This window comes from Peromyscus maniculatus, chromosome 11, assembly GCF_049852395.1.
Source record: "Peromyscus maniculatus bairdii isolate BWxNUB_F1_BW_parent chromosome 11, HU_Pman_BW_mat_3.1, whole genome shotgun sequence".
In the NCBI taxonomy this organism is placed as follows: Eukaryota; Metazoa; Chordata; class Mammalia; order Rodentia; family Cricetidae; genus Peromyscus; species Peromyscus maniculatus.
The window spans coordinates 20,500,769-20,524,791 of NC_134862.1; the positions used below are offsets into that span (position 1 = coordinate 20,500,769).

General features: G+C 45.0%; 1 protein-coding gene across 3 annotated transcripts in view; it reads left to right on the forward strand.

Annotated features, from left to right (window-relative positions):
- Positions 1-24,023, forward strand: part of Tnfrsf11a (TNF receptor superfamily member 11a) — a 69,029-nt gene that overhangs the window by 12,646 nt on the left and 32,360 nt on the right. For all 3 annotated transcript variants that reach the window (XM_076547196.1, XM_042257904.2, XM_076547195.1), the window contains exons 2-3: positions 20,898-20,979; positions 22,223-22,348. In XM_076547196.1, coding sequence (XP_076403311.1) covers positions 20,941-20,979; positions 22,223-22,348 — 165 coding nt within the window. In that variant the 5' untranslated portion in view covers positions 20,898-20,940. The remainder of the gene's footprint in view (positions 1-20,897; positions 20,980-22,222; positions 22,349-24,023) is intronic.

Below are 24,023 nucleotides of genomic sequence, written 5' to 3' on the forward strand. Positions count from 1 at the left end.
CCTTTTGGGGGGTTGAATGAGCCTTTCACAGGATTGCATATCAGATATCTGCATTTTGATTCCTAACAGTAGCAAAATTACAGTTATGAAGTAGCAATGAAAATAATTTTATGGCTGGGGGTTATCACATGAGGAACTGTGTTAAAGGGTCTCAGCATTAGGAAGTTGAGAACCACGGTATTACATGGATGCTTGGTCCTTTATTTCAGCAGACATGTACATACCCAGATTCTGGGGGCTTTGGGGTGGCCGGTATGGTGTGAAGTGAGGATGTGAGTAGGAGCGACCCAGGGAGAATACTTTGGGGCCTTGGGGCTATCTTAATGGCTTCAGGAGAAATGGAGTGCTGAGGGGCTAGCCCAGGCTCACAGTTTACCAGGAGGGGTAAACAGATGAAAAGCAGTTGTAGACTTGGAAATGAACTACAGCAGGAGAAATCCCAGTGGGTTAGACCACCAGCCCTAGCATACAACAAGCTAGGTTCGGGGAGAGCCGAGTTAAACACAATGATGAAGATGAGCAATGTCACAGCTCAGCTCAGAAGCTGATATGAACCTGGAAGGCTGAGAAAGGCAGGAGAAATGTCGGGGTGAGAGGCCAGTCTGTGTTCTAGATCAAGAGCCCTGGCCAGGCTGCTAGGACAAAGTGAAAGGACTGACTAGAGCAGGTGTGCGTGGCGCTAGGAGTCTGGAGAGGCTGGCCTTTGTGTTTTCTTTGATGTCACCCTGACCTTGCCATTCAGACCATCAGTTTAGAAACACAGAGTCTCAGATCTCCCCCAAACCTACTGGATCAGAATCTACAGCTTCGTGATTTTCATGTACCATCCACACATTGGAGGAGATCTGAATTTCACCCCAGGTCAGGAGCGGCAGCAGTGGTGGACCGGTGGGACAGCCCTTTCCTTGGCCCCTTTGAGAGCCTGTGGCCTCAGCAATTGATGCATTTCCTAGAATGGAAGCAAAGCCTAGATGTGTCCTGGGCATCAGCAGGCCAGTGAGCTCCCAAAAGCCAACCATAGAAGACATTGCTTTTTACTGCACAGGAAAAACAGTCTTAATCTCAAATAAAATGTTAAAGAAAACAACTGAAGAATGGAAGGAAAGGAAAGGTAGGCTCTTAACTGGGAGAATAAAGGCGCACTCATGAAGCCATGGAAATCATGTTTAGAGAAACTCAAGTCCAGGTCCCTGATCACCATGCTTAGGAAACCCCTCCACGAACTGTCTTTTCAGGTATCACACAACTGCAATCTTTTCCACTCATTGTCTCTCTTGAAGACAAAGAACTTACATTGAAAGTTTGGAACTGCAAGGATTTCTTCATTTTCCCTTGAGCCATTTATTTTATTTGTGAGGAGCAGAGATAATAAAAGCATTGTAAAGAGTATAAGGCAGAAAGAAAGAGCCAAATCAATAGATCTTCAATGAGGTCCTGTCACTCTTTTCTTTAAAGAAGCATATTTGGAGTCAGAGTAGTCCAGGGCAAGGATGCTGATGGGTCCAAAAAATGCAACTCTCAAAGTAATGTATAAAGCCAGTAAGTTAGCAAAATGTCAACTGTGTGTCTTAGCTACTTTTCTACTACTGTGATAAAGCACCATGACCAAGACTTATAAAGGAAAGCATTTAACTGGGAGCTTGCTGACAGTTTCAGAGGATGAGTCCATGACCATCACGGTGGGGAGCATGGCAGCAGGTAGACAGGCATGGTGCTGGAGCAGTAGCTGAGAGCTTACATGATGATTCAACAACCATGAGGCAGAGAGAAAGCCAAACGGAATGGGTATGCTTCAGAAATCTCAGAGTCCACCTCAGTGACACACCACCTCCAATAAGTCCACACCTCCTAATCCTTCCCAAACAGTTCTGCCCACTGGGAACCAGGCATTCAAACATGAGCCTATGGAAGTCATTCTCACTCAGACCACCACACTATGTCAAGACCTTTAGTGGGCTGCAGTAACTCTTGGTAAGGATTTATTTTTTAAGTCAAATATGATCTTTTTTTTTTTTTTTTTTTGTTTTTTTGTTTTTGTTTTTTCGAGACAGGGTTTCTCTGTGTAGCTTTGCGCCTTTCCTGGAACTCACTTGGTAGCCCAGGCTGGCCTCGAACTCACAAAGATCCGCCTGCCTCTGCCTCCCGAGTGCTGGGATTAAAGGCGTGCGCCACCACCGCCCGGCATCAAATATGATCTTTATCAGATTTTTTTCTGTGCATGTTATATATTTCATGAAAACATTTTGGCAAAATAGTTGCGATAAAAGATTTTGTGTTATGTGTTTTGTCATGATTATTAATAATATTTTAAAATTTCGTGGCAAATCATCTTAGTCTATTTTGTGTTGTTCCAAGGAAATGCTTGAGGCTGGGAACCTTATAAGGAAAAAGATTCACTTGGTTCATGGTTTTGGTTGCTAGAAAGTCTCACTAGCATGACAAGTGCCCCCTGGTGTATCCCAGCCATGTAGATGGCATCCCCCAGCCAGGAGTGCTCCAAGGCAGTGAATGTCAAGTGACTTCAGAGGAGGCTCACAGCAGGAAGGGAACTGAGAGACCCAGAAGAGGCAGCCTTTGCTTTTGTAACAGCCTTCTCACTTGAGAACTAATCTGTTCCCATAAGACCCAAACCACTTATGAAACCAGTGTTAACATCTTCACAAACGCTGCCAGGACTCACCCTCCTCCAGGAGGGGAGTTGTATTGGAGAATTAAGCCTCAAATGACTTTTGGCAGGAACCAAGCACCTTCAAACCAGTGATTCCCTGCCTGGTGATGAAAAAGACCCGACTTGCCTGTGATATGCAGGGTGATGGCAACAGCTAGTATGATCTAAAGTCAAAAGCATACATTCCTGATACACTGTCAATGAAGAGAGGTCAGGGGAGGCCTCTGGTGAAGGTGCAGCCTTGGCCATAGTGGAGACCCCAGGATACTGAAGATGCCAGGATCATGGGTTATCTGCTAAGGATGGTGGATGGAGTAGAGCAGAGCTGAGCCTGTGAGCCAAGCTGTGTGTCCTGCAGTAGGAAGTGGTGGAGAACTGAGGCATCTGCCCTTTGCAGCCCAGAAGGTCATGAGTGAGTTCCAGATGTTGGAGTTTTAGTTTACACTGCTGGATTATGGTTTTGCTTAAATCTAATCATTTTTATGCCTTTTTTTTCCATTTTGGAATAAGAAAGTATGTGAATTGTTTGTTTTGATTTGTTTTTTAATTTTAAGAAGCCCTCAAATGAGAGACTTTGGATTCTTAAAGAGATTTTTAGACATTTCTAAATGTTGAATTTTTTAAAGACTGTGAGACTTCCAAAGTTGTGTTGCATTTGTATTCGGATATCAACATGAGGTCTTGAGGTCACAAAAGGAAAGGTGTAGTTAACAGTGGTGTGCATGTGTGTCAAGCTGACAAAGCGTGGGTGCTGCTGCTTAGTTGTATTGTCTAATTTACATGATCTGGAGTCAGCTGGGGAGGAGAGCCTCAACAGAAGAATTGGCTGGATTAGGTTGTCTGTGACTGTGTCTGTGAGGGATTGTTTTGACTGGTGATTAAGTGCCACCATGGGTGACACCATCTCTAAGCTGCTGGGCTGCATAACAAAGGCAGCGGAGGATAAGCTTGTGGGTGAGCCAGAGAGCAAGCCGTAAACAGCATTATTCTTCTCTGCCTTGAGTGCCTGCCTTGGCTTCTCTTGATGATGGACTGTGACTTCAGGAGCTATAAGCTGAAATAAACTCCCTTCCTCCCCCAAGTTGCTTTTGATCGTGGTGTTTATCACAGCAACAAAAGCAGACCAGAACAACACATATGGCTGTTATAAAACAATAGCAGAAGGTAACAAAAACAAATCGTTGAAGCCGTGGGAAACTGGGACTGTTGAACCTTGCTGGTGTGATGGAAAGTGGGATAGTCCCTGTGGGAACTCTTCAGAAATCTAAACCGAGACTCACCACGTGATGTCCAGGTATACTCCCAAAAGATTTCAAACACACTGGACTATACTTGTGTGCCATTGTTCTTCAGAGTGTTGCTGACTCTAGCCAAAATGTAGAAACAGCCCAAATATCCATCAGCAGATAGGTGGGTAAACAGAATGTGGTATATCCACTTGGTAGAATATTATTCAGTCACTAACATGAAGTTACATACGTGATACAATGTGGACAAGCCTTGAAAATATGCTGAGTGGCACAAGGCACACACAAAAGGACAGACATTGTGTGTTTCCACTTCTATGGAGGTCAGCCAGATGTTCCGAGGCAGGTAGAAAAGGAATGAGGAAGCGTTACTTTATGGTTACAGTGGTTCTGTTTGGGAAGATGAGAATGTTCTAGGAAAAGTCAAAAGTAATAGTTGCACACTGTTGGGGTTATAATTTGTGACAATAACTGTGCACTTCAAATGGTTAAAAATGACAATTCAAATAATTTATTTCATCATGATAAACTTTTAAAAAAAACTTTATTTGCATTTACTTTATGCTGAGTTTATTCCCATGCCTTTTTTGTTTTTTCCAGTTTCTCTGGAATGTATTTTTCTTCTGTGCAACCCATCTCATGGCTTAGGAACACGTGTTCCTTTCCAGTAGGATTGGCTCTCTGTGGCAGGGGAGGGCACGGGTGGGTCAATCCTGCTGTGAGCTCTGTAAGTTCACCTACGTAGAGACTGCAGAAGCTACATCCAAACCTTTAAGTTCCGCGTCATTCTCTGCATTCTTAAACACATGCAGCAATTCAGCATGCTTTTGGGGCCAGCAGCCCTGTGTCTAGCCTCACTGCTTGGTGTGGTCACACACATTCCAGCTCCACCATTGTTAACACCGGATCGACACACTTTGCTTTTGAGTAGCTTTGGCCATCCTGGAACTCATGTTGTAGCCCAGGCTGGCCTGGAACTCACAGAGATCCACCTGACTCTGCCTCCCGAGTGATGGGATTAAAGGCATGCGCCACCAAGCCTAGCTACACATTAATTTTTTTAAGTCACATCTTACAGATTTTTGGTGGCTTTTCAGATAACCATACCCTTGATAGTCTGAGCAGTTTCATGGGTGTTCTTAACGTGAACGTGAAGATTCATGGTGTTTGCATGATTTTGTAGGGTTTTCTTAGGGTCAAGAGAGTAGTGACCCGTCTTTATAAGTAGTGATGCCAATGGATGGGCAAACATGAAGAGCCGACTCCTGCACTTCACAGTGGGAGGCAGCCATTACTGCTGCAATGTTTGCTCTGTCCAGCCGTCCTCTCTGTTGGAGCTCGTGATCCCAGTTCCACTTGTCCGGGAGGACTGGCCACCTTCCTCCTGCCTGCTGCGTCCTGAATCCCTCCCTGTGATTCATGGAGTCACTCAAAGAGGAGACTCTCCCTCCCCGACATGTTGCCTTTGCTGCCCCTCCCTGGAGTAGCCTGTGCATTCTCTTCCCCGGTGAGAGCTCGCTGGTCCAGGCTAAGCCCTGTGTCTGTCTTCCTGTGCCACATCTCATTCTTCTTTCCTTCTCCTTCTTCCCTCTGCCCCAGCCCTTCCTCTCCCCGTCCAGGGTGTGGGTGGCCTCTTCTGTGAGTCCTTCTCCATCAGCATCCACTTCTGTCCTCTGGCTTCCAGCACTTACGTACCAGGGAAGGTTTGGATTCCAATCAGGTGCCTGGACCATGCTTCTCCTCCTTCCCCTGTACCCTTAGTAGGAACTGAACTTGGGGACCTTTGCAGTGTCCGGCTATTGTGAAGGCTGTATACTAGCTTTCTTTTCTGCCCTTGTGCCAGTGTCTGTCCGGTGCTAATTGTTTTGGGAGAGCAGAGACAGGCCTGTTATTTGATCACAATTCCAGTCAACACTGGGAGCTCAGCACAGACGCCTTTGATGGTGTGATGGTAACAATTTTAAGAGAGGGTGATCTCTGGTTAGACCCAGACGAGACCAACCTCAGACAGGAAAAACAAAATTAAATGAAAAAACAAAAACAAAAACAAAGCAACCATAACAACAAAACGGCCTTTTCCTGTTACTGCAGAAAAAGTATGTAAAGAGTGCCCAGGCCCTCTACAGAATGGTGGGGGGGTGGGGGTGGTTCACCTTTAGGGTCAGTGCCACCAGTAGGAGCTGCCCAGCTGGGCTGCAACACCTTCAAGCTGGAGTCTTGAAGGTCAGCCCTGGATACACATTCCTCAAAGGCATTTCCAAGTGCCCAAGTCTTTTAGGATCAGGGTAATTACAGGGTTTGTGAGGGTCATGACCCTCTTCACAACTATCAAGCAAACTAAACCTATCTGTTCATATTGTACTTAACACAAATACGTGAGTTACCCTCGGGTAGGAGATTGTCATCCAAGAGCTAGCTGTGTGTAGAAATGTGCTTATTTGAAATGGATTATATTTGAATACTCTGGGAGCAGTTCAGTTCTCGATTGCTTTGGTGTTTGTCGTACTGTGGATGGAAGCCAGGTTTGTAGCGTTAGGCAAGCGCACTCCTACCACTGTGCCAGTCACAGCCCAGCTCTCTCTTTCTGAATCCGCTTTTCTGTGGTTTCTCCCCTGCACCAGCTGGTATGACCTGGGGCTCCATGTTCCCGAAGGTCTCTCAGGTGGGCGCAACACTCGCAGAGCGGTACATGGGGTGCACTGGTGATCTCCAAATGCTTCCTGTCCTCACGGTGTCTTAGGTTCATGGCATGGTTTCAATGGACGCCTCTTCAATGCTCTTTGGAAATGTGAAATGCAGTTTTTTGTTTGTACAAAAGAAAAGTGAGTCTTCTATTTTCTCCACATCTGTAAGACTGAAAATGGACTTAAACGGTTTATTTAAAGTGAGAATGTCTAGACGGGCATCTGGTCATAACTCAATCAATGTCCTACTTAACAAGAGCAAGGGCAGATAGAATCTAGCAGCAGCTTTATCAGCAGATGTACTAGGTAATCTCTCGCCCACACCCAAGTACTCGCGTAACTCACTGAACCCCAGGTTCAAGACTACAGAAGTGATTCAAGCCACTTCTGAGGATCTGGGGAGGCAGGTCACAGCCCGGTGTGCTCCTGAGTCCTGTCTGCAGCCCCTGTCTGCTGGGACCCTGTTAAAGGAAGCAAGTGCATGGGACTGTCAGGCCTTTTCTGTCCTACGCTTTGTCCTCTCGGAGGGGGTGGGTGGAGGTAATTTATACCTGCTAGTTCTGCTCAGGTGAGTAAGGAAACACCCCTCTGTGGCAATCGGGTCCAACACGACAGCTGTTACGCAATCCTGTTCCCACCATTTACTGGAGAGGGCTTTCCATTTCTGGACGGTCACCGCCATGGATTATTGCACCTGACTCAGTGCAGCATGATGGGCAGAATTGTGAGCAGTGCTGTGCACATTTAGATTTTTTTTTTTTTTTTTTTTTTTTTTTTAGTTTTTGGCTTTTTGATCCTCGAATTGTAGAAATGTAACACCGGGTGTTGTTCTGTCCAGACTAAACTGAAAGTCCCATTCCAAGAACCACCAAGTCTGCCCTTGGAGACCCTCTGACCAGGCCTCAGTCACCATGCCCCTGCTCCATTGTGAATTCTCCAGCCACAGTCTCTCCATTTCATCTGGTCAAGCTTGACGTCCACCAGTGTTTCAGGTTTTGTTTTTTTTTTTCCTGGAAAAACTGATCCTATCTGACTTCTGGGCTACACAGACCCCAGTGCTGTTTCCATTTCCTTTTGAGAACATTTAACCAGGAAACACGATGGTGGGGTCCATCCTTCCACCCACAGACACCTGATGGAGCAGAACAAACCAGGGCTGGATGGAGCCTGTTGATGGGCGCCTGTCTGACCTTCCAGAGGCGGGGCTCCATCCTCAGCACTGCACAGAACAAACAATCAGGCAAACACAGCAACAAACCAGAAAGCTACATAACATAGAGGAGGCCGTGGAAGCTTCCAGAAGAAGCAGTCGGGGAGGAGGCACCTGGAAGGCCACCCTGACGGCCTCAGTTGGAGGGTCTGTGTGCTGGCTCATCAATAGAACTGCTGTCTCCTCAGCAGGTAGAGGGGAGAAAAGGAATGAGGAATGAGGACATTCCTCATTTGTTTGTTGTTCTTCTCACCATGTGGGGAGCAGAGGCAGGCAGAGCTCCCTGAGTTCGAAGCCAGCCTAGTCTACATAGTGAGTTCCAGACTAGTCAGGGCTAAAAGGACCCTGTCTCAAACAAAGAAGCCACAGCATTTGTTTGTAGGTTGTGTTGGTTTGTTTACTTCTAGGGACTGGGTGGTTTAGAGAGAAGCCCTTTCTCGGAGTGAGCCATTCCTACCGGGGATTCTCACAGTGTCTGGGCGCAGCCACTAGAGACTGCTTTGTATTCTGTTCCCAGGAGTGCCTAGAGAGGATTTTTTAAAACTTTTATTTATTATTTTTGTGTGTATGATGTGAAGGGTTCATTGCTCAGGCATGGAATTCAGAGAACAAATCTGTGGTGTCAGGCTTTTCCCGCCACCTTTGTGTTGGTTCTGGGCATGGACCCTCACCAGCCTATGAAAGGCACCTCCCACCCCCACCCCCCACCCCCACAAGGCCAGGAGGACTATGAAGCAAAGTGTTGCTTTCTTAATAGTTTCTCACAAAAAAAAAACCCCGCAAGATTTACTTCTACTATAACATTTAGAAATTTGATGCCACCCTTTCTGAAATTATGACCAAATTATGACCAACTCTCAAATACAGTCACGGACGATGACATTTTATAAAATATACTCTATGGAAAGCCCCTGTTGGTCCTGGACAAGGTTCTTTTCCCCTGACTTGACAGAGAGCTCCTGCATTGTTCTGTACCAGTGCTAATTCTCACTGGAGCAGGAAAGCAGTTTTAGTACACATCATGACCTCCCCTACAGTACAGACAGCTTTTCTTCAGGACTCTACACAGAGGTCCCCCTGGTTCGGAGACAGAAACACATTTCTTCAGCTTTTGGCTTTATTGCAGAGTAACATAGATCTACAGAGATTTATAGAGAATGTTTATTATACTTCTTTAGTGTGTATGTATGCCTGTGTGTGTGTGTGTGTGTGTGTGTGTGTGTGAGAGAGAGAGAGAGAGAGAGAGAGAGAGAGAGAGAGAGAGAGAGAGAGAGAGAGAGAGAGAGAGAGAGAGAGGCTTGGCAACAACCACCTTTACACTTTGTGGCCCCAAAAAACTTAATTATTATTTATTATCTTTTCCCAAGCCTTGTACAGACTGTGGACATATTTATTCTAGAAGATTCTGTCAGTGGTTAAGCCAAATACTGGTCTGTCTGCTCTGAAACGAAAGCATACCAACCAAAAAAGACATGGGAACAAGACAGGAAACGCTAAGCACAACTCACCACCTTGCCATGGGAGGCCCCATGTGGAGATGTTTGGTAGACTCTAATATTTCTTGTGAAGTCAGGGCCAGAATTTTTTTTTTAAGGTTAGTAGATGTTTATTTGTGAACCAAATAGAATTTTCTAGCTTATTAATTAAAATGTAGTAAGGCCTTCTCAATACACTGCCTGATAGTTTGGAGTTTTTTTTTTTTTTTTTTTAGATTTCTAAGAATGACAGGTCAGTTTATATTCCCCCCAAATACCCCCAATACAACTCACTGCAAACAGACTTGGTCCCTAAGGCAGTGATTCTGATGTGTCTCATCTCTCAAATGAGTCACAGTTCTTCTTGACTTCCAGAAGGGTGTGCCCAAAACCAGCAAACACTGGCTATGTTGGGGGTGGGGGGCCATAGGTGAGCAGAAGTGGGAGGAGACTGTTAACCAAGCCCTTAGATGCATCTCTTCACTCCATCACACACAAGACTGTATCCCTCCTCAAGGAACGCGCATTTCACATGTAGTCAGGGTTGATCAGCTTCATGAAAACAGCTGAGCTCCTAAAGCTCTGGCTCTAGGGCCATCTGGGAGAAGTTACTTCCCAAGGCCGGCCATTGTACCTGAGGAAGACATAGTTGTGTCAGGCTGTTAACATCAGCAGCCACTTGCCTGCCATTCCCTGGGGGCTTCCTCAAATCACACTTCATCAGGAAAATGCTTTTATCAATCTCTGACTTCAGTAGCATCCATCACAACCAGTAACAATAGCTGCCACTTGGCTACCAGGAGTACTTAAGTCCTGCCCTGGTCCTGGACAGCTGGAGAGAAGGGTAGGGCTGGTCGGAGGGGTCCTGAGTGGGTGGGTGGACTCTTGCCTACTGCTGATGGGCAGGGCAGCCAGTGGTCAGATGGTGAGGTCAGAAATAGAGTCCTGTAGGCAAAAGGAGAGGCCACAGCAGGTAGAGCAGGGACCCAGGTGTTTAACGGGAAGTCACTTGTACACAAAACACACACACACACACACACACACACACACACACACACACACACACACACACACTAATAAATAAAAATAAAAGTGTGTCAGGTTAGCTGGTAGTGCACACCTTTAATCCAAATACTCAGGAGGAAGAGGCAGGCAAATCTCTGAATTAAAGGCCAGCCTGATAGCAGGTTCCAGGCTAGCTAGGGTTGGAAAAACATGTTCTAGGACTGGACAGCAGTGATGCCTATGTGCCTGTGGGGATATACTAAAATCATGTCTGGTAGTCTTTAAATGGTTTGTGTTTATGATGTGAGAATTATGTGAAACCTCAGTTTTGAGAGGAACTCTGTGGATACAGAGCTGTAGACAGGCAAGTGCTTTTCTTGGGAGAAATGGGTTTGAAGGAATAACTTGTAAAGATCTGTGTCAGGTAGGGGCTTCGGAGAGCGGTGATTTGTGTGTGTGAGTGGGGAGGGATAAAGCCTGAGCTGGACCTGGGCCTGGCTGCAGAGATAATCAGTTACCTCCTGGATGTGGAATCAAGTTCTCCACGTATTGGGCTGGATGATGCTCAGTGGCCCAAAGCCCAGGCTGCACGGGCACAGTGCTTCTGAGCAGTTACTTCAGCTCTTCTGTCAAATTCCCCTAAAAAGTACCTTTCTGTGAGTGTCACCCAGGCAGTGTGTGCTTATCTGGCAGACACCATTGCTGCTTTCTTAATGGGTCAGAAGCTATTGATAACATTTGTTGTCTGAAGTGCAGCCCGCCCACACATCTGTCTTTGTCATCCGTGCTCACGAGTGTTCACATCCTTAGGCTCAGACAAATCCTGTCAGATGAAGTCTGCATCAGCCACATCCAGTTTTGCTATTTGCCTCTGCTTGTCTCTCTTACAAGGGCCACTGAGACCAGAAAAGAACCACAGCTCCCTCCAGGGAAATGGAATCCTATGAGAGAAGAGAGAACAAGGGGGCCCCACGGAGAACCGTGGAGTTGTTCCTGCTGGGAACAAGCTCTGCTGGGCTTGCTGTGTGCTCCCTGAGGACCCATCAGCAGGCGAATGTGTGGGGACACCCAGCTCATGGGACCTTACAGCCAGGAGAGTGATAGCCAGGTCCAAGAAGCAAGTCCGTGTACAGCTATCTTCTCACAGTCCTTCTAGTAACTGCAGGGGAGGGACTTCCACTGGGGCCCAGCCACTCTGTTCCCTGGTTCCACATGCCAGGCCAGGAGTCCTTACAAAACTTCTTTCATAATTGAGGCATTAAGATCAGGCCTTCCAAGTCTTATGACCTTCACATTTTTCTTCTAAGCTGACTTAAAGGCAGATAAACTCTCCTTGATTTTGATCTTGACCAAGGATAACTGTCTTTGTTCTTATCTCCCATCCTTCTTTTTAAAAATTCTCTAATCATTTCATGCACATGTATAATGGATTTCAGCCATTTTTACCCCATCAATATCCCCTTTCATCCACCCTCCCTGCCACACAGAACACTTGATTTTTCCTAACAAGCACCCACGTTCATGCATTTCTTTGTGTATGTGACCCACTAAGTTTCATTACAGTTGCCTGCATGGACATACACAGGAAGTTACTAGAACATGGGCACCTTAACAGTGACTACACCCTTAAAGAAAGTGATTCTCCTCTCTAGCCACCATTGACTCTCAGGGAGGGAGGGGGCCTCACAAACCCTTCCCTTCCCCTGACAAACCTTTGCCAGGCCCAGTCTTCTGCAGGTCTTGTGTGGGCAGCCACAGCTACAGTGAGTTCATGAGTGAGATGGCCACATCATGTCCAGAAGACATCTTTTGCAACATACCTCCTCATTCTCTGGCTCTTTCATGTCTGTCCCTCTCCCCCCACATTTTCTATGATGTCCCCTGATCCTTGGAAGGGGTGACATAGATATCCCATTTAGAGCTGAGTATTTCCTATCATCCCTTAATCTTGATATTGCAACCAGGTATGAGTCTCTTCATTAGCTGTTGTCTTTTGCAATAAGATGCTTCTCTGAGGAAGGCTGAGAGCAGTCCAAATCTAGGGGTATAAACAGGAAAGTTTAGGCTGGGTGGTGGTGGCACATGCTTTTAATCCCAATACTTGAGAGACAGAAGCAGGCAGATCTCTGAGTTCAAGGCCAGCCTGATCTACAGAGTGAGTTCCAGGACAGCCAAGGCTACACAAAGAAACCGTCTTGAAAAAACCAAAGCAACACAAGTGAATGTTTAGAAGAAAGTTTTAAGCACATGTCCATTTAACAAAGCAAAACTGTGGGTTCTCCCTAAAGCCTGTGCTCTCCAATCCAGTCAGATCATGGAGGGTTGCGTCCATGGCGGCTGTACCACTGCTGCATGAGGGGCATCTCTTGCCAGGCTTGTCCCCCACTTTTCCTCTTCTAACAACCGTTCTGTGTCCAACCTGATCACCGTGTTTACAAAGTTGTGCTTGACCGGTCTGCCTCCCTCCCTCCAGTTCCCAGTATCTACGTCCTAATCTGACTGGTGTCCATGTCCTGAGCTCACTGTCCCTGGCCTTCCTCTGCTAAGGTCAGGCTCATCTGCCTTCATAGCACCTGCCCAAGCACGTATTTAACCTTGAAGTCTAAACTCCACAACTTATCTGGAGCGGGCAGGAAGTACACCACGTGGTGCACATGCAGTGTGGGCATCTGTTCAGCTCTGTCTGGCTCTTCGGCTTTCCTTCTCACGTGACTGCTTGTCACTGTGTGTTGCTGCCTTCTCTCTCACACGGAGAAAGTCAAAGGAGACCGCTCCAAGACTGTGGTGATCGTAGAGAACATGGCCATTTTGTGTTGTGTTAGAATCATGCTGATTTGGAGCATGTATGAGTCAAATTTATTTTTTCTATGAGCACACTACCTGAGAGAAACAACCCAAAGGAAGAAGGACTCATTTTGGTCCGTGGCTTCAGAGGGATCACACCATCACGGCAGAGAGGGCAGTTCATGGAGGCAGAAGCATGTGACAGGGTGTTTACATCAGCAGACCAGGAAGCAGAAAGTGAACGAGAACCTTCAGAGGCTGCGCTGGTGATGGACTTCTACCAACTAGGCCCTGACTCCCCAAGTTTCTACACACTCCCCGAACAGCACCACGTCTGGGCAACAGCATAAGCATGAAGGGAGCATTTCACTTTTAAGTCATTAAGCTTGGAAAAGAGACAAACTCTCTGAATGTGCAAGCAGCTTGGCTGGACTCCACCAGGCAGCAGGTGGTCAGGCTTAACCCTCAAAGTGCCTCCAAGTCTTTGCCGCTTCAACTTTTTAAGTTTTTTGGCATTCTGGAAGGTAAGCATCTGGAAGGTTAAACATCCTCTAACTGTCGTAGGAAGCTTACAACAGTGAACCCCCTGGCTTAATCATATGATCGGCTGATTACATTCCTGTATGAGTTCCTGGAGCAGATCCCCACTGACACGGGCGAAGTGGGGTCCACTTCTTTTTTTTAAATAAATTACATTTATTCATTTATTTTTATTTTATTTTTGGTTTTTCAAGACAGGGTTTCTCTGTGTAGCTTTGCACCTTTCCTGGAACTCACTTGGTAGCTCAGGCTGGCCTCGAACTCACAGAGATCCACCTGCTTCTGCCTCCCAAGTGCTGGGATTAAAGGCGTGCACTGCCACCACCGCCCGGTTTATTCATTTATTTTACATCCTCCCTCCTCGTCTCCCCCTCCCTCCTCCCCCCTCCCCCTCCCTCCTCCTCTCCCCCTCCCTCCTCGTCTCCTCCTCCCTCCCCCACCTCCCCACTGCCTCATTCCCCCAACCCACTCCTCCATTTCTCTTCTGAAAGGGACAGGCCTCCCATGGGTATCAACAAAGCGTGGCATATCAAGTTGCAGAAGGATTGAGCTCCTCCCTTTTTATTAAGGCTGGGCAAGGCAACACAGTATGAGGAATAGGTTCCTAAAAGCCAGCCAAAGCATTAGGGACAGCACCTGTTCCCACTGCTAGGAGCCCCACATATAGACCAAGCTACATAACAGTCACACATATGTAGAGGGCCTACCTTCAGTCCCATGCAGGCTCCCTAGCTGTCGGTCCAAAGTCTGTGAGCTCCTATGAGTCCAGGTTAGTTGTTTCTGTGGGTTCCCTTGTGATGACCTTGACCCCCTTGACCCTCGTAAATTCCTTTCTACCTCTCTTCAGCAAGATTCCCTGAGCTCAGCCTAATGTTTGCCTGTGGGTCTCTTCATCTGTTTTCATTAGTTACTGGATGAAGCCTCTCTACTGATAAATTGAGGTAGTCATCAATCTGTAAGTATAGCAGTATATCATTAGGCATCATTACGTTGACATTTTTTTTCTCTTCCCAATCATGTTTAGTTCTATCTTAGGTCTCTGGGCCATTCAGCCTCTGGGTCCTGGCACTCCAGGTAGTGTCAGGAGAGGACTCACTCTCAGGGTATGGGTCTCTGGCTGGACCAGTCATTGGTTGGCTACTCCCACAATATCCACACCACTCTAACCTCCCTCAGCATCCCACACACCCATAGGCAGGACAGACTGCAAGTTAAAGGTTGTGTGGCTGGGTTGTCATCCCAATCTCTCCATAGGAAGTCCCACCTGGTAATAGGAGATGGCCAGTCAGGTTACGTATCCACCATTGCTTATCCTTGTAGATTCCTGGGAGTTTCCCTTGCACCAGGTTTCTACCTGATCCCGAAATGCCCCGTTTCCAGTCATCTCATTCAGTACTCTCCTCCTCCATCCATGCGCTAACTAGATCCCTCATGTTCCCATGTCTACCCACCTCCTGTCCACCCACGAGATCTCTTCTATTTCCCCTTCCCCAGGAGATCCATGCATCTCCACTTGGGCCTTCCTTGTTACCTAGCTTCTCTAGGTCTGTGTATTGTAGCATGTTTATTCTTTGCTTTATAGATAATATCCACTTATGAGTGAGTAGTTTCCGTGTTTGTCTTCTGGGTCTGGGTTACCTCACTCAGGATGATTTTTTTTTTTCTAGTTCCATCCATTTGCCTTCAGATTTCCTGATGTCATTGTTTTGAATGATACTCCGTTGTGTAAATGTACCACATTTTATTTATCCATTCTTTGGTTGAGGGGCATCTAGGTTGTTTCCAGGTTCTGGCTATACAAATAAAGCTGGTATGAACATAGTTATGCAAGTGTCCTTGTATGAATGAGCATTTTTTGGGTATATGCACAAGAGTGATATAGCTGGATTTTGAGAAATCACCATATTGATTTCCAAAGTGGCTGTACAAGTTTGCACTCCCACCAGCAGTGGAAGAGTGTTCCCCTTACTCCACATCCTCTCCAACATAAACTGTCATTTATGTTTTTTATCTGACAGGTATAAGATGGAATGTCAGAATCATTTTGATTTGCATTTTCCTGATGGCTTAAGATGTTGAACATTTCTTTAAGTGTTTCTCAGCCATTTGAGATTCTTCTGTCAAGAATTCTCTGTTTAGCTCTATAACCCTATTTTTTAATTGTGTTATTTGGTGTTTTGATTTCTAGTTTCTTGAGTTCTTTATATATTTGGGAGATCAGCCCTCTGTCAGATTGGTGTGGGGTTGGTGAAGATCTTTTCCCATTCTGTAGGCTACTGTTTTTTCCTATTGACAGTGTCCTTTGCCCTACAGAAACTTTTCAGTTTCATGAGGTCCCATTTAGTAATTGTTGATCTTAGTGTCTGCACTACTAGTGTTCTGTCCAGTAAGCTGCCTCCTGTGCCAATGCATTCAGAGCTATTTTCCACTTTCTTTTCTATCAGGTTTAGTATAAGCGGATTTATGTTGAGGTCGTTGATGCACTTGGACTTGAGTTTTGTGCAGGGTGATGTGGATCTATTTGCATTCTTCTATGTGCTGACATCAAGTTGTGACAGCACCATTTGTTGAAGATGCTGTCTTTTCCCCATTGTATAATTTTGGATTTCTTGTAAAAAAATAAGTTGTCCATAGATGTGTGGATTTATGTCTGGGTCTTCATTTCACTTTCATTGACCAAACTGTTTTTATGCCAATACCATGCAGTTTTTTTATTACTCTGTATTCAAGTTCTGTATTCATGCTTGAAATCAGGGATGGTGATACCTCCAATAAGTTCTTTTATTATATAGGATTATTTTGGCTATCCTGGGTTTATTTATTTCCATATGAAGTTGAGTATTGTTCTTTTAAGGCCTGTAAAGAATTACATTGGAATTTTAATGGGGATTACTTTGAATCTGTAGCTTGCTCTTGGTAAGATGGCCATTTTTACCATGTTAATCCTACCTATCCATGAGCATGGGAGATCTTTCCATCGTCTGATATCTTCTGCAGTTTCTTTCTTCAAAACTTGAAGTTCTTGTCATATAGGTCTTTCACTTGCTTACTTAATTACATCAAGATATTTTATATTATTTGTGGCTATTGTAAAGGATGTTATTTCCCTGATTTCTTTCTCAGCCCATATATCCTTTATTTAGTGGAAAGCTACTGATTTTTTTCTTTTAATCTTGTATCCAGCCACTTCACTAAAGGTGTTTATCAGCTGTAGGAGTTCTCTGGTAGAATTTTGGGGATTGCTCATCTATACTATCATATCATCTGCAAATAGTGAAAGTTTGACTTCTTCCTTTCCAATTTCTATCCCTTTGATCTCCTTTTGTTGTCTTATTGCTCTAGCTAGGCCTTCAAGTACTATATTGAATAAATATGGAGAGAGTGGACAGCCTTGTCTTGTTCCTGATTTTAGTGGAATTGCTTTGAGTTTCTATTTAATTTGCTGTTGGCTATAGGCTTGCTGTACATTGAATTTATGTTTAGGTATGTTCCTTATATCCCTGATCTCTCCAAGACTTTTATCATGAAGGAGTGTTAAATTTTGTCAAAGCCTTTTTCAGCAACTAATGAGATGAATATGAGTTTTTTTTTTCTTTCAATTTGTTTAAATGGTGGCTTTAATTGACAGGTTTTCATATGTTGAACCATCCCTGCATCTCTGGGATGAAGCCTACTTGATCTTTTTGATGTGTCCTTTGATTCGGTTTGCCAATATTTTATTGATTATTTTTCCATCAATGTTCATGAGGAAAATTGGTCTGTAATTGTATTTCTTTGTTGAGTCTTTGTGTGGTTTGGGTATCAGGGTGACTGGCCTCATAAACAGAATTTGGCAGTGTTCCTTCTGTTTCTATTTAGTGGAATGATTTGAAGAGTATTGGTAGAATTATGCAGTGAAACCACCTGGCTCTGGGCCTTTTTTTTTTGGTTGGGAGACTTTTAATAACTACTTCTATTTCCTTAGGGGTTATAGGTCTATTTAAATTGTTTGTCTGGTCTTGATTTAACTCTGGTATGTGGTATCTATCAAGAAATTTGTCCTTTTTTTTTTTTAGATTTTCCAATTTTGTGGAGTACAGGTTTTTGAAGTATGACCTGATGGTTCTCTGGATTCCTCATTGTCTGTTATTATTTCTCCCTTTTCATTTCTGATTTTGTTAATTTAGATACTATCTTTCTGCCCTTTGGTTAGTTTGGATAGGTTTTGTTTATCTTGTTAATTTTTTCAAAGAACCAACTTTGTTTCATTGAATCTTTGTATTGTTCTCTTTGTTTCTATTGTATTGATTTCAGTCTTCAGATTGATTATTTCCTGGCTTCTATTCCTCCTAGCTGAGTTTGCTTCTTTTTTTTTTCCTAGGGCTTTCAGGTGTGTTGTTAAGTCACTAGTGTGAGATTTCTCCAACTTCTTTATGCAGGCACTTAGTGCTGTGAACTTTCCTCTTACCACTGCTTTCATAGTGACCCATAAGTTTGGATGTGTTGTGCATTCATTTTCATTGGATTCTAGGAAGTCTTTAATTTCTTTATTTATTTTTTTATTGACCCAGTGGTGATTTATTGAGAGTTAATCATTTTCCATGAACTTCTAGGCTTTTTGCAATTTCTGTTGTTGTTGAATTTTAACTTTAATCCATGGTGATCCAATTAGATCTGAGGGTTATTCCATTTTTTTTTTGTATCTTTTGAGACTTGCTTTATGACCAAATATGTGGTCAATTTTGGAGAAGGTTCTTTGAGGTGCTGAGAAGAAGATATATTCTTTTGTGTTTGGGTGAAATGTTCTATAGATGTCTGGTAGGTCCATTTGAGTCATAATGTCTGTTAATTCTCTTATTTCTCTGTTAAGGTTCTGTCTGGCAGACCTGTCCAGTGGAGAGAGAGGGATGTTGAAGTGTGTGAGGTTTGATGTGTGATTTAAGCCTTAGTAATGTTCCTTTTACAAATGTGGGTGCCCTTGTATTTGGGGCATGTATGTTCAGAATTGAGACATCATCTTGGTGTATTTTTCTTTTGATGAATATGAAATATCCTTCTCCATCCCTTTGATAATTTTTGTTTGAAGTCTATTTTGTCAGATATTAGGATAGCTACACCACCTTGCTTCTTAGGTCTGTTTGATTTGAAATTTTTTTTCGAATCCTTTACTCTGAAGTAATGTCTGTCTTAGATATTGAGGTGTGTTTCTTTTATGCAGCAGAAGGATGGATCCTGTATTTGTATTCATTCTGTTAGCCTATGTCTTTTTATTGGCAAATTGAGTCCATTGATATTGAGAGATTTTTAATGACCGGTGATTTTTAATTCCTGTTATTTTTGTTGTTGTTGGTGGTGGTGGTTGTGTGTGTGTGTGTGTTTTCTTCCTTTGGGTTTTGCTGAGATTATCTATTGCCTCTGTTTTCATGGGTGCAGCTAACTTCCTTGGGTTGGAGTTTTCCTTCTAGTACCTTCTGTAGGACTGGATTTGTGGACAGGTATTGTTTAAATTTGACTTTATCATGAAATATCTTCTTTTCTTCATCTACTATGATTGAAAGTTTTGCTGGGTATAGAGTCTGGGCTGGTATCTGTGGTCTCTTAGTATCTGCAAGACAGCTGCTGTTCAGGCCCTTCTGTCTTTTACAGTCTCCATTGAGAAGTCGGGTGTAATCCTAATAGATCTGCCTTTATATGTTACTTGACCTTTTTCCTTTGCAGCTTTTAATATTTTTTTTTATTCTGTATGTTTAGTGTTTTGATTATGATGTGGTGAGGGGAGTTTTTTTCTGGTCCAGTCTATTTGGTGTTCTCTAAGCTTCTTGTTTCCTTCTTTAGGTTGGGAAATTTTTCTTCTATGATTTGTTGAGTATATTTTCTCAATCTTTGAGTTGTGATTCTTCTCCTTCTTCTATTCCTATTTTTCTTAGGTTTGGTCTTTTCCTAGTGCCCCGGGTTTCCTGGATGTTTTGTGTTAGGAATTTTTTAGATTTAACATTTTCTTTGACTGATGAATCTATTACCTCTATCATATCTTAAATACCCGAGATTCTCTCTTCCATCTCGTATTTTGTTGGTAATGTTTGCATATGTAGTTCCTGTTTGCTTTCCTAGATTTTCCATTTCCAGAATTCCCTTGGTTTTTGTTTTCTTTATTGCTTCTATTTCCATTTTCAAGTCTTGAACCTGTTTATTATTTTTTCCCTTGTCTTTCTTGGCATTCTTTAAGGGATTTTGATTTCTTCCATTTTTTTGTTTGTCCTTTCTTCAATTTCATTAAGAGATTTTTCATTTCATTTCATTTCATTTCTTTAAGGACTCTATCATCTTCATAAAGTTATTTTTAAATTTATTTTCTTGTGCTTCAGCTGTGTTGGAATGTTCAGGTCTTGCTGTTACAGGATAGCTGGGTTCTGGTGATGCCATATTGCCCTTTCTTTTATTGATTGTGTTCTTACACTGGTGTTTAGGCATCTGGATTTGGGGTGATTATAGGTCTAGGTGTTGATTCCTGTGCTTGTCTTTGCTGGATGGGTGTTTTGTTCCTTTGTTTTCTGTTTCTTCTCTGGTCTTCTGGCCTAAGTGGTGACTGGCCAGTCTTCAGGTCCAGTAGAGTGTCTCCACCAGGGTTTTGGGGGCCTTGGGCTCATAGATCCAGCCTGGCCTCTGATAAAGCTGAAGTCTTCTTCCAAAGTTGAAGACCAGAATATGGAGTCCAGGGGAGGCGGTGCTGTTCTTCTGACTGTTGTGGACTGTACCTGGGTCTATGGAGACTGCCGGAGTTTGGGGGCTGGGGGCTGGCCGCAGGGAGGGTGATGAGGTGGGATGGGTTGGAGCCAACTTCTTAAGTGTCTTTCATGCAGAAAATTTCACCTTCTCTTTACACACGGAAATTCCCTTTAATTCTCCCTACCACTCTATGTCACTGAAAGTGTTTTAACTGTCTAAGCAGGTCAAGCCCTGTGCTAAAAGGTTAGTTTTATGTATCCTTAAGGGAAATGGGCTAGCCTAGGAAAGTGAAAATGTAGAAGGTGGTAGCATGAGCATCTTATCGTATTTTCATATACTGTGTAGAAGTACAACTTGACAATTCATTTTCCTTATATTAACTTGTTTTGTGTGTTTGTGAACTCATGTGGGGGTCAGAGGACAGACTTTGGAGGTTGGTTCTCTCTTTTTTCATATGTTGTCGGCCTTGGCAACAAAGCCCTAACCACTGAGCAATCTCTCCAGCCCAGCCATTCACTGTTTGTGCTGTCCAGGGATAATTTGTGTGCAGTATCATCCTGATGTCACTTTTCTTTTCAGGTGACCCTCCAGGTCGCTCCTCCGTGCACCCACGAGAGGCATTATGAGCACCTTGGACGGTGCTGCAGCAAATGTGAACCAGGTACCCTGCACCTCAGGCTTTCTAGCTTTCTTTCTTTTCTGTTACAAGAGATGAAGGAAGAAATTCATAGGCCCTTCATGATAGTGGTATGTAATGATGTTTGCCACTCAGAAGACAGAACGCTTTCCCTCAATAGATGTCATAACCTATAAATCAAAGGCAATTTCAGAAACTGATCCTTTTTTTGTCCTGAGACGTCAAGGTTTCCTAAAATCACATCCTAGTAAAACACGAAGTGTAACTGACCCTTGAAAATACGTGCACAGAAATCTTATTTTGGAATAACCAAACTGGAATTGCTTAACCCTTGACAGACCTTCTCCCATGTGCCAGCCAGAGAACACAAAGGGGGAGTCCCAGCCCGCTGGGTCCTCACTCTCTTAGAGGGGCAGCAGAAGCTGGCTTACTTTATAACTACGGACTTTTGGATGTTTCAGTTACACATAGCTCTTGAATGTACGGGACACAGAACCAGTGTTTTTATCAAGTGCATGTGTATATGTGCACACATGCGTGCAAGCGTGTCGGTGTATAATGCCTGGTAAACTAGCTATTAGCTGATAGTGCACATAGAACACAGTGAGCCAGTTACCCATGGTGAAGGTGGGAGGGGAAAAGACCAGTCCTCTGCCTCAACCCTCTTCTTCCCTTGGCCCATTCCAGCAAACCCCTCAAGTCCCACAGGGCACAGCTTAATTCCTGAGTTCTTCTTCTCAGTCAGCAGAGTCTGGGAGTGCAAAAGATGGTGGATTGGTTGTTTCTTTAGACAGACAGAGACCATGGTCGTCACAGCGAACGTGGGCCGGAGCAACAGTAGGCACAGCAAACCTGGGGCAGGGATTTCAGCCAGCAGGGAGGGAGGGGCCTGAGGAGCCCAGGGGCTGCTCACCGCCTGGAGTGCCCTCATCTCGCCAGCTCACGAATTGCACTGTCTTAGTAAACCAGCCCAGCAGACTGCTGTTTATTTCTTTACTCAGTGTGGGGGCTTAACCCGGAGCCTCACACGTGCTGGGCGTCTGCTCTTGTCTTTTTTTTTTTTTTCTTTTGTTTGTTTTTTTGAGATAGAATTTCTCTGTGTAGCCCTGGCTGCCCTGGAACATTTCAGAGACCCGTCTGCCTCTGCCTCCCGAGTGCTGGGATTAAAGGTGTGCACTACCATGCCCAGCTTTGTTGTTCAGTTTTGATCAGCACATTTGTTGTCATGGTTTTGGTTTTGATTGGCCCCTTGTCTTCTCCGTTTAAGGAAGATACCTGTCTTCTAAGTGCACTCCCACCTCTGACAGTGTGTGTCTGCCCTGTGGCCCAGACGAGTACTTGGACAGCTGGAATGAAGAAGATAAATGCTTGCTGCATAAAGTCTGTGATGCAGGTGGGTCACACGCTGACACAGGTCACAGGGGTGTGCAGATGCACCTGGGTCTGTCACACGCTGACACAGGTCACAGGGGTGTGCAGACGCACTATCCAGCTTTTGTTCCTTACATTTGTCCCATAGAAGCGTGTTAAATAAGCCTGCTGCATTTCCTTTGAACGTGGTAGGGAAAGGTTCTTCTGCTCATAGTTTTACGTCTCCAGTGCCTCAGGTTAAAATTTTTCATCTTTCTGTTCCAGAATAGATGTTGCACTTTAATTGTGAACACATCTTACCATTGACAAAATGTTGCCACAGCGTTCAGTGTGTCTGTGTCAATTAATCCTGTACTTGTCCCATTTTAAAGATAGAGAAATTGAGACTGAGACTGACTTCCCCAGGATTAACAGATGAGAAACAGGACTCAAACTGATCTTTTGACTCATAAACTTTCCCCTAAACAGTAAATGTTTTATTGTTGCAGTTTATTGCTTCGCCAGGCTGCCATAATTTTGGGAAGGGGAGCAGGATAATAATACATACTTGTTTTGAGACAGGATCTCACTCTGTAGTTCGGGTTGGCCTGGAACTCACTACTGAAATTACAGAAATCTATCTCCATGCGCAACTCCAGTTTTAAAAATATAGCTTATGTTTAGGAATCAAGACATAAATATGTCTCATGGAATCCCTAAGAGATTCTTTTCTCTCTGTTTTCCATGTTCTATTCTGAGTACTAAAGCATCCCCATGTTCCTCTGGTGGAGCTTCTGGTGTGGATTTAATGACCGCATCCCCTGGGTGTCATTTATATATATAGTCTTCCCTTGGTATTTCTTGTACTGCACATTAAATTGTGAAGGCTGATAGAATCCTGGTTTATTTTGGCTAGGGTCTCATCCATAGTATAGTGCAGATAAATAAGAGTGGGAATTTTATTTTTGTAATATTTGCTGTGATAAGTATGGGTTGGATATTTTTTCCCCAGTTCTGGGGATCAACTCCAAGGCCTACACATGCCGGCCAGATGATTTACCACTGAGCGACATCCCCAAGCTCTTGATTTTTTAGAAATAGAGGCTTCCTATGTAGCCTGGCCTCCATCTTCCTGCCTCCGCCCCTCCGCCCCTCCGCCCCCGCCCCTCCGCCCCTCCGCCCCCGCCCCTCTGCCCCCGCCCCTCTGCCCCTCCGCCCCTCCGCGCCCCCGCCCCTCCGCCCCTCCGCCCCTCCGCCCCTCCGCCCCTGCCCCTCCGCCCCTCCGCCCCTGCCCCTCCGCCCCTGCCCCTCCGCCCCTCCGCCCCTGCCCCTCCGCCCCCGCCCCTCCGCCCCTCCGCCCCTCCGCCCCTCCGCCCCTGCCCCTCCGCCCCTCCGCCCCTGCCCCTCCGCCCCTCCGCCCCTCCGCCCCTCCGCCCCTCCGCCCCTCCGCCCCTCTGCCCCCGCCCCTCTGCCCCTCTGCCCCTCTGCCCCTCTGCCCCTCTGCCCCTCTGCCCCCGCCCCTCCGCCCCTCCGCCCCTCCGCCCCCGCCCCTCCGCCCCTCCGCCCCTCCGCCCCTCCGCCCCTCCCAAGCATTTGCATCTACAAGGTGAATTCATGAATGCGGTTGTGTCTAAGGTGCTGCAGTTTGTTGCAGACACTGTAGGTGGTCAGATTATCACACCACTCTGAGGTGAGACCAGGCTGTTCTTACACACACG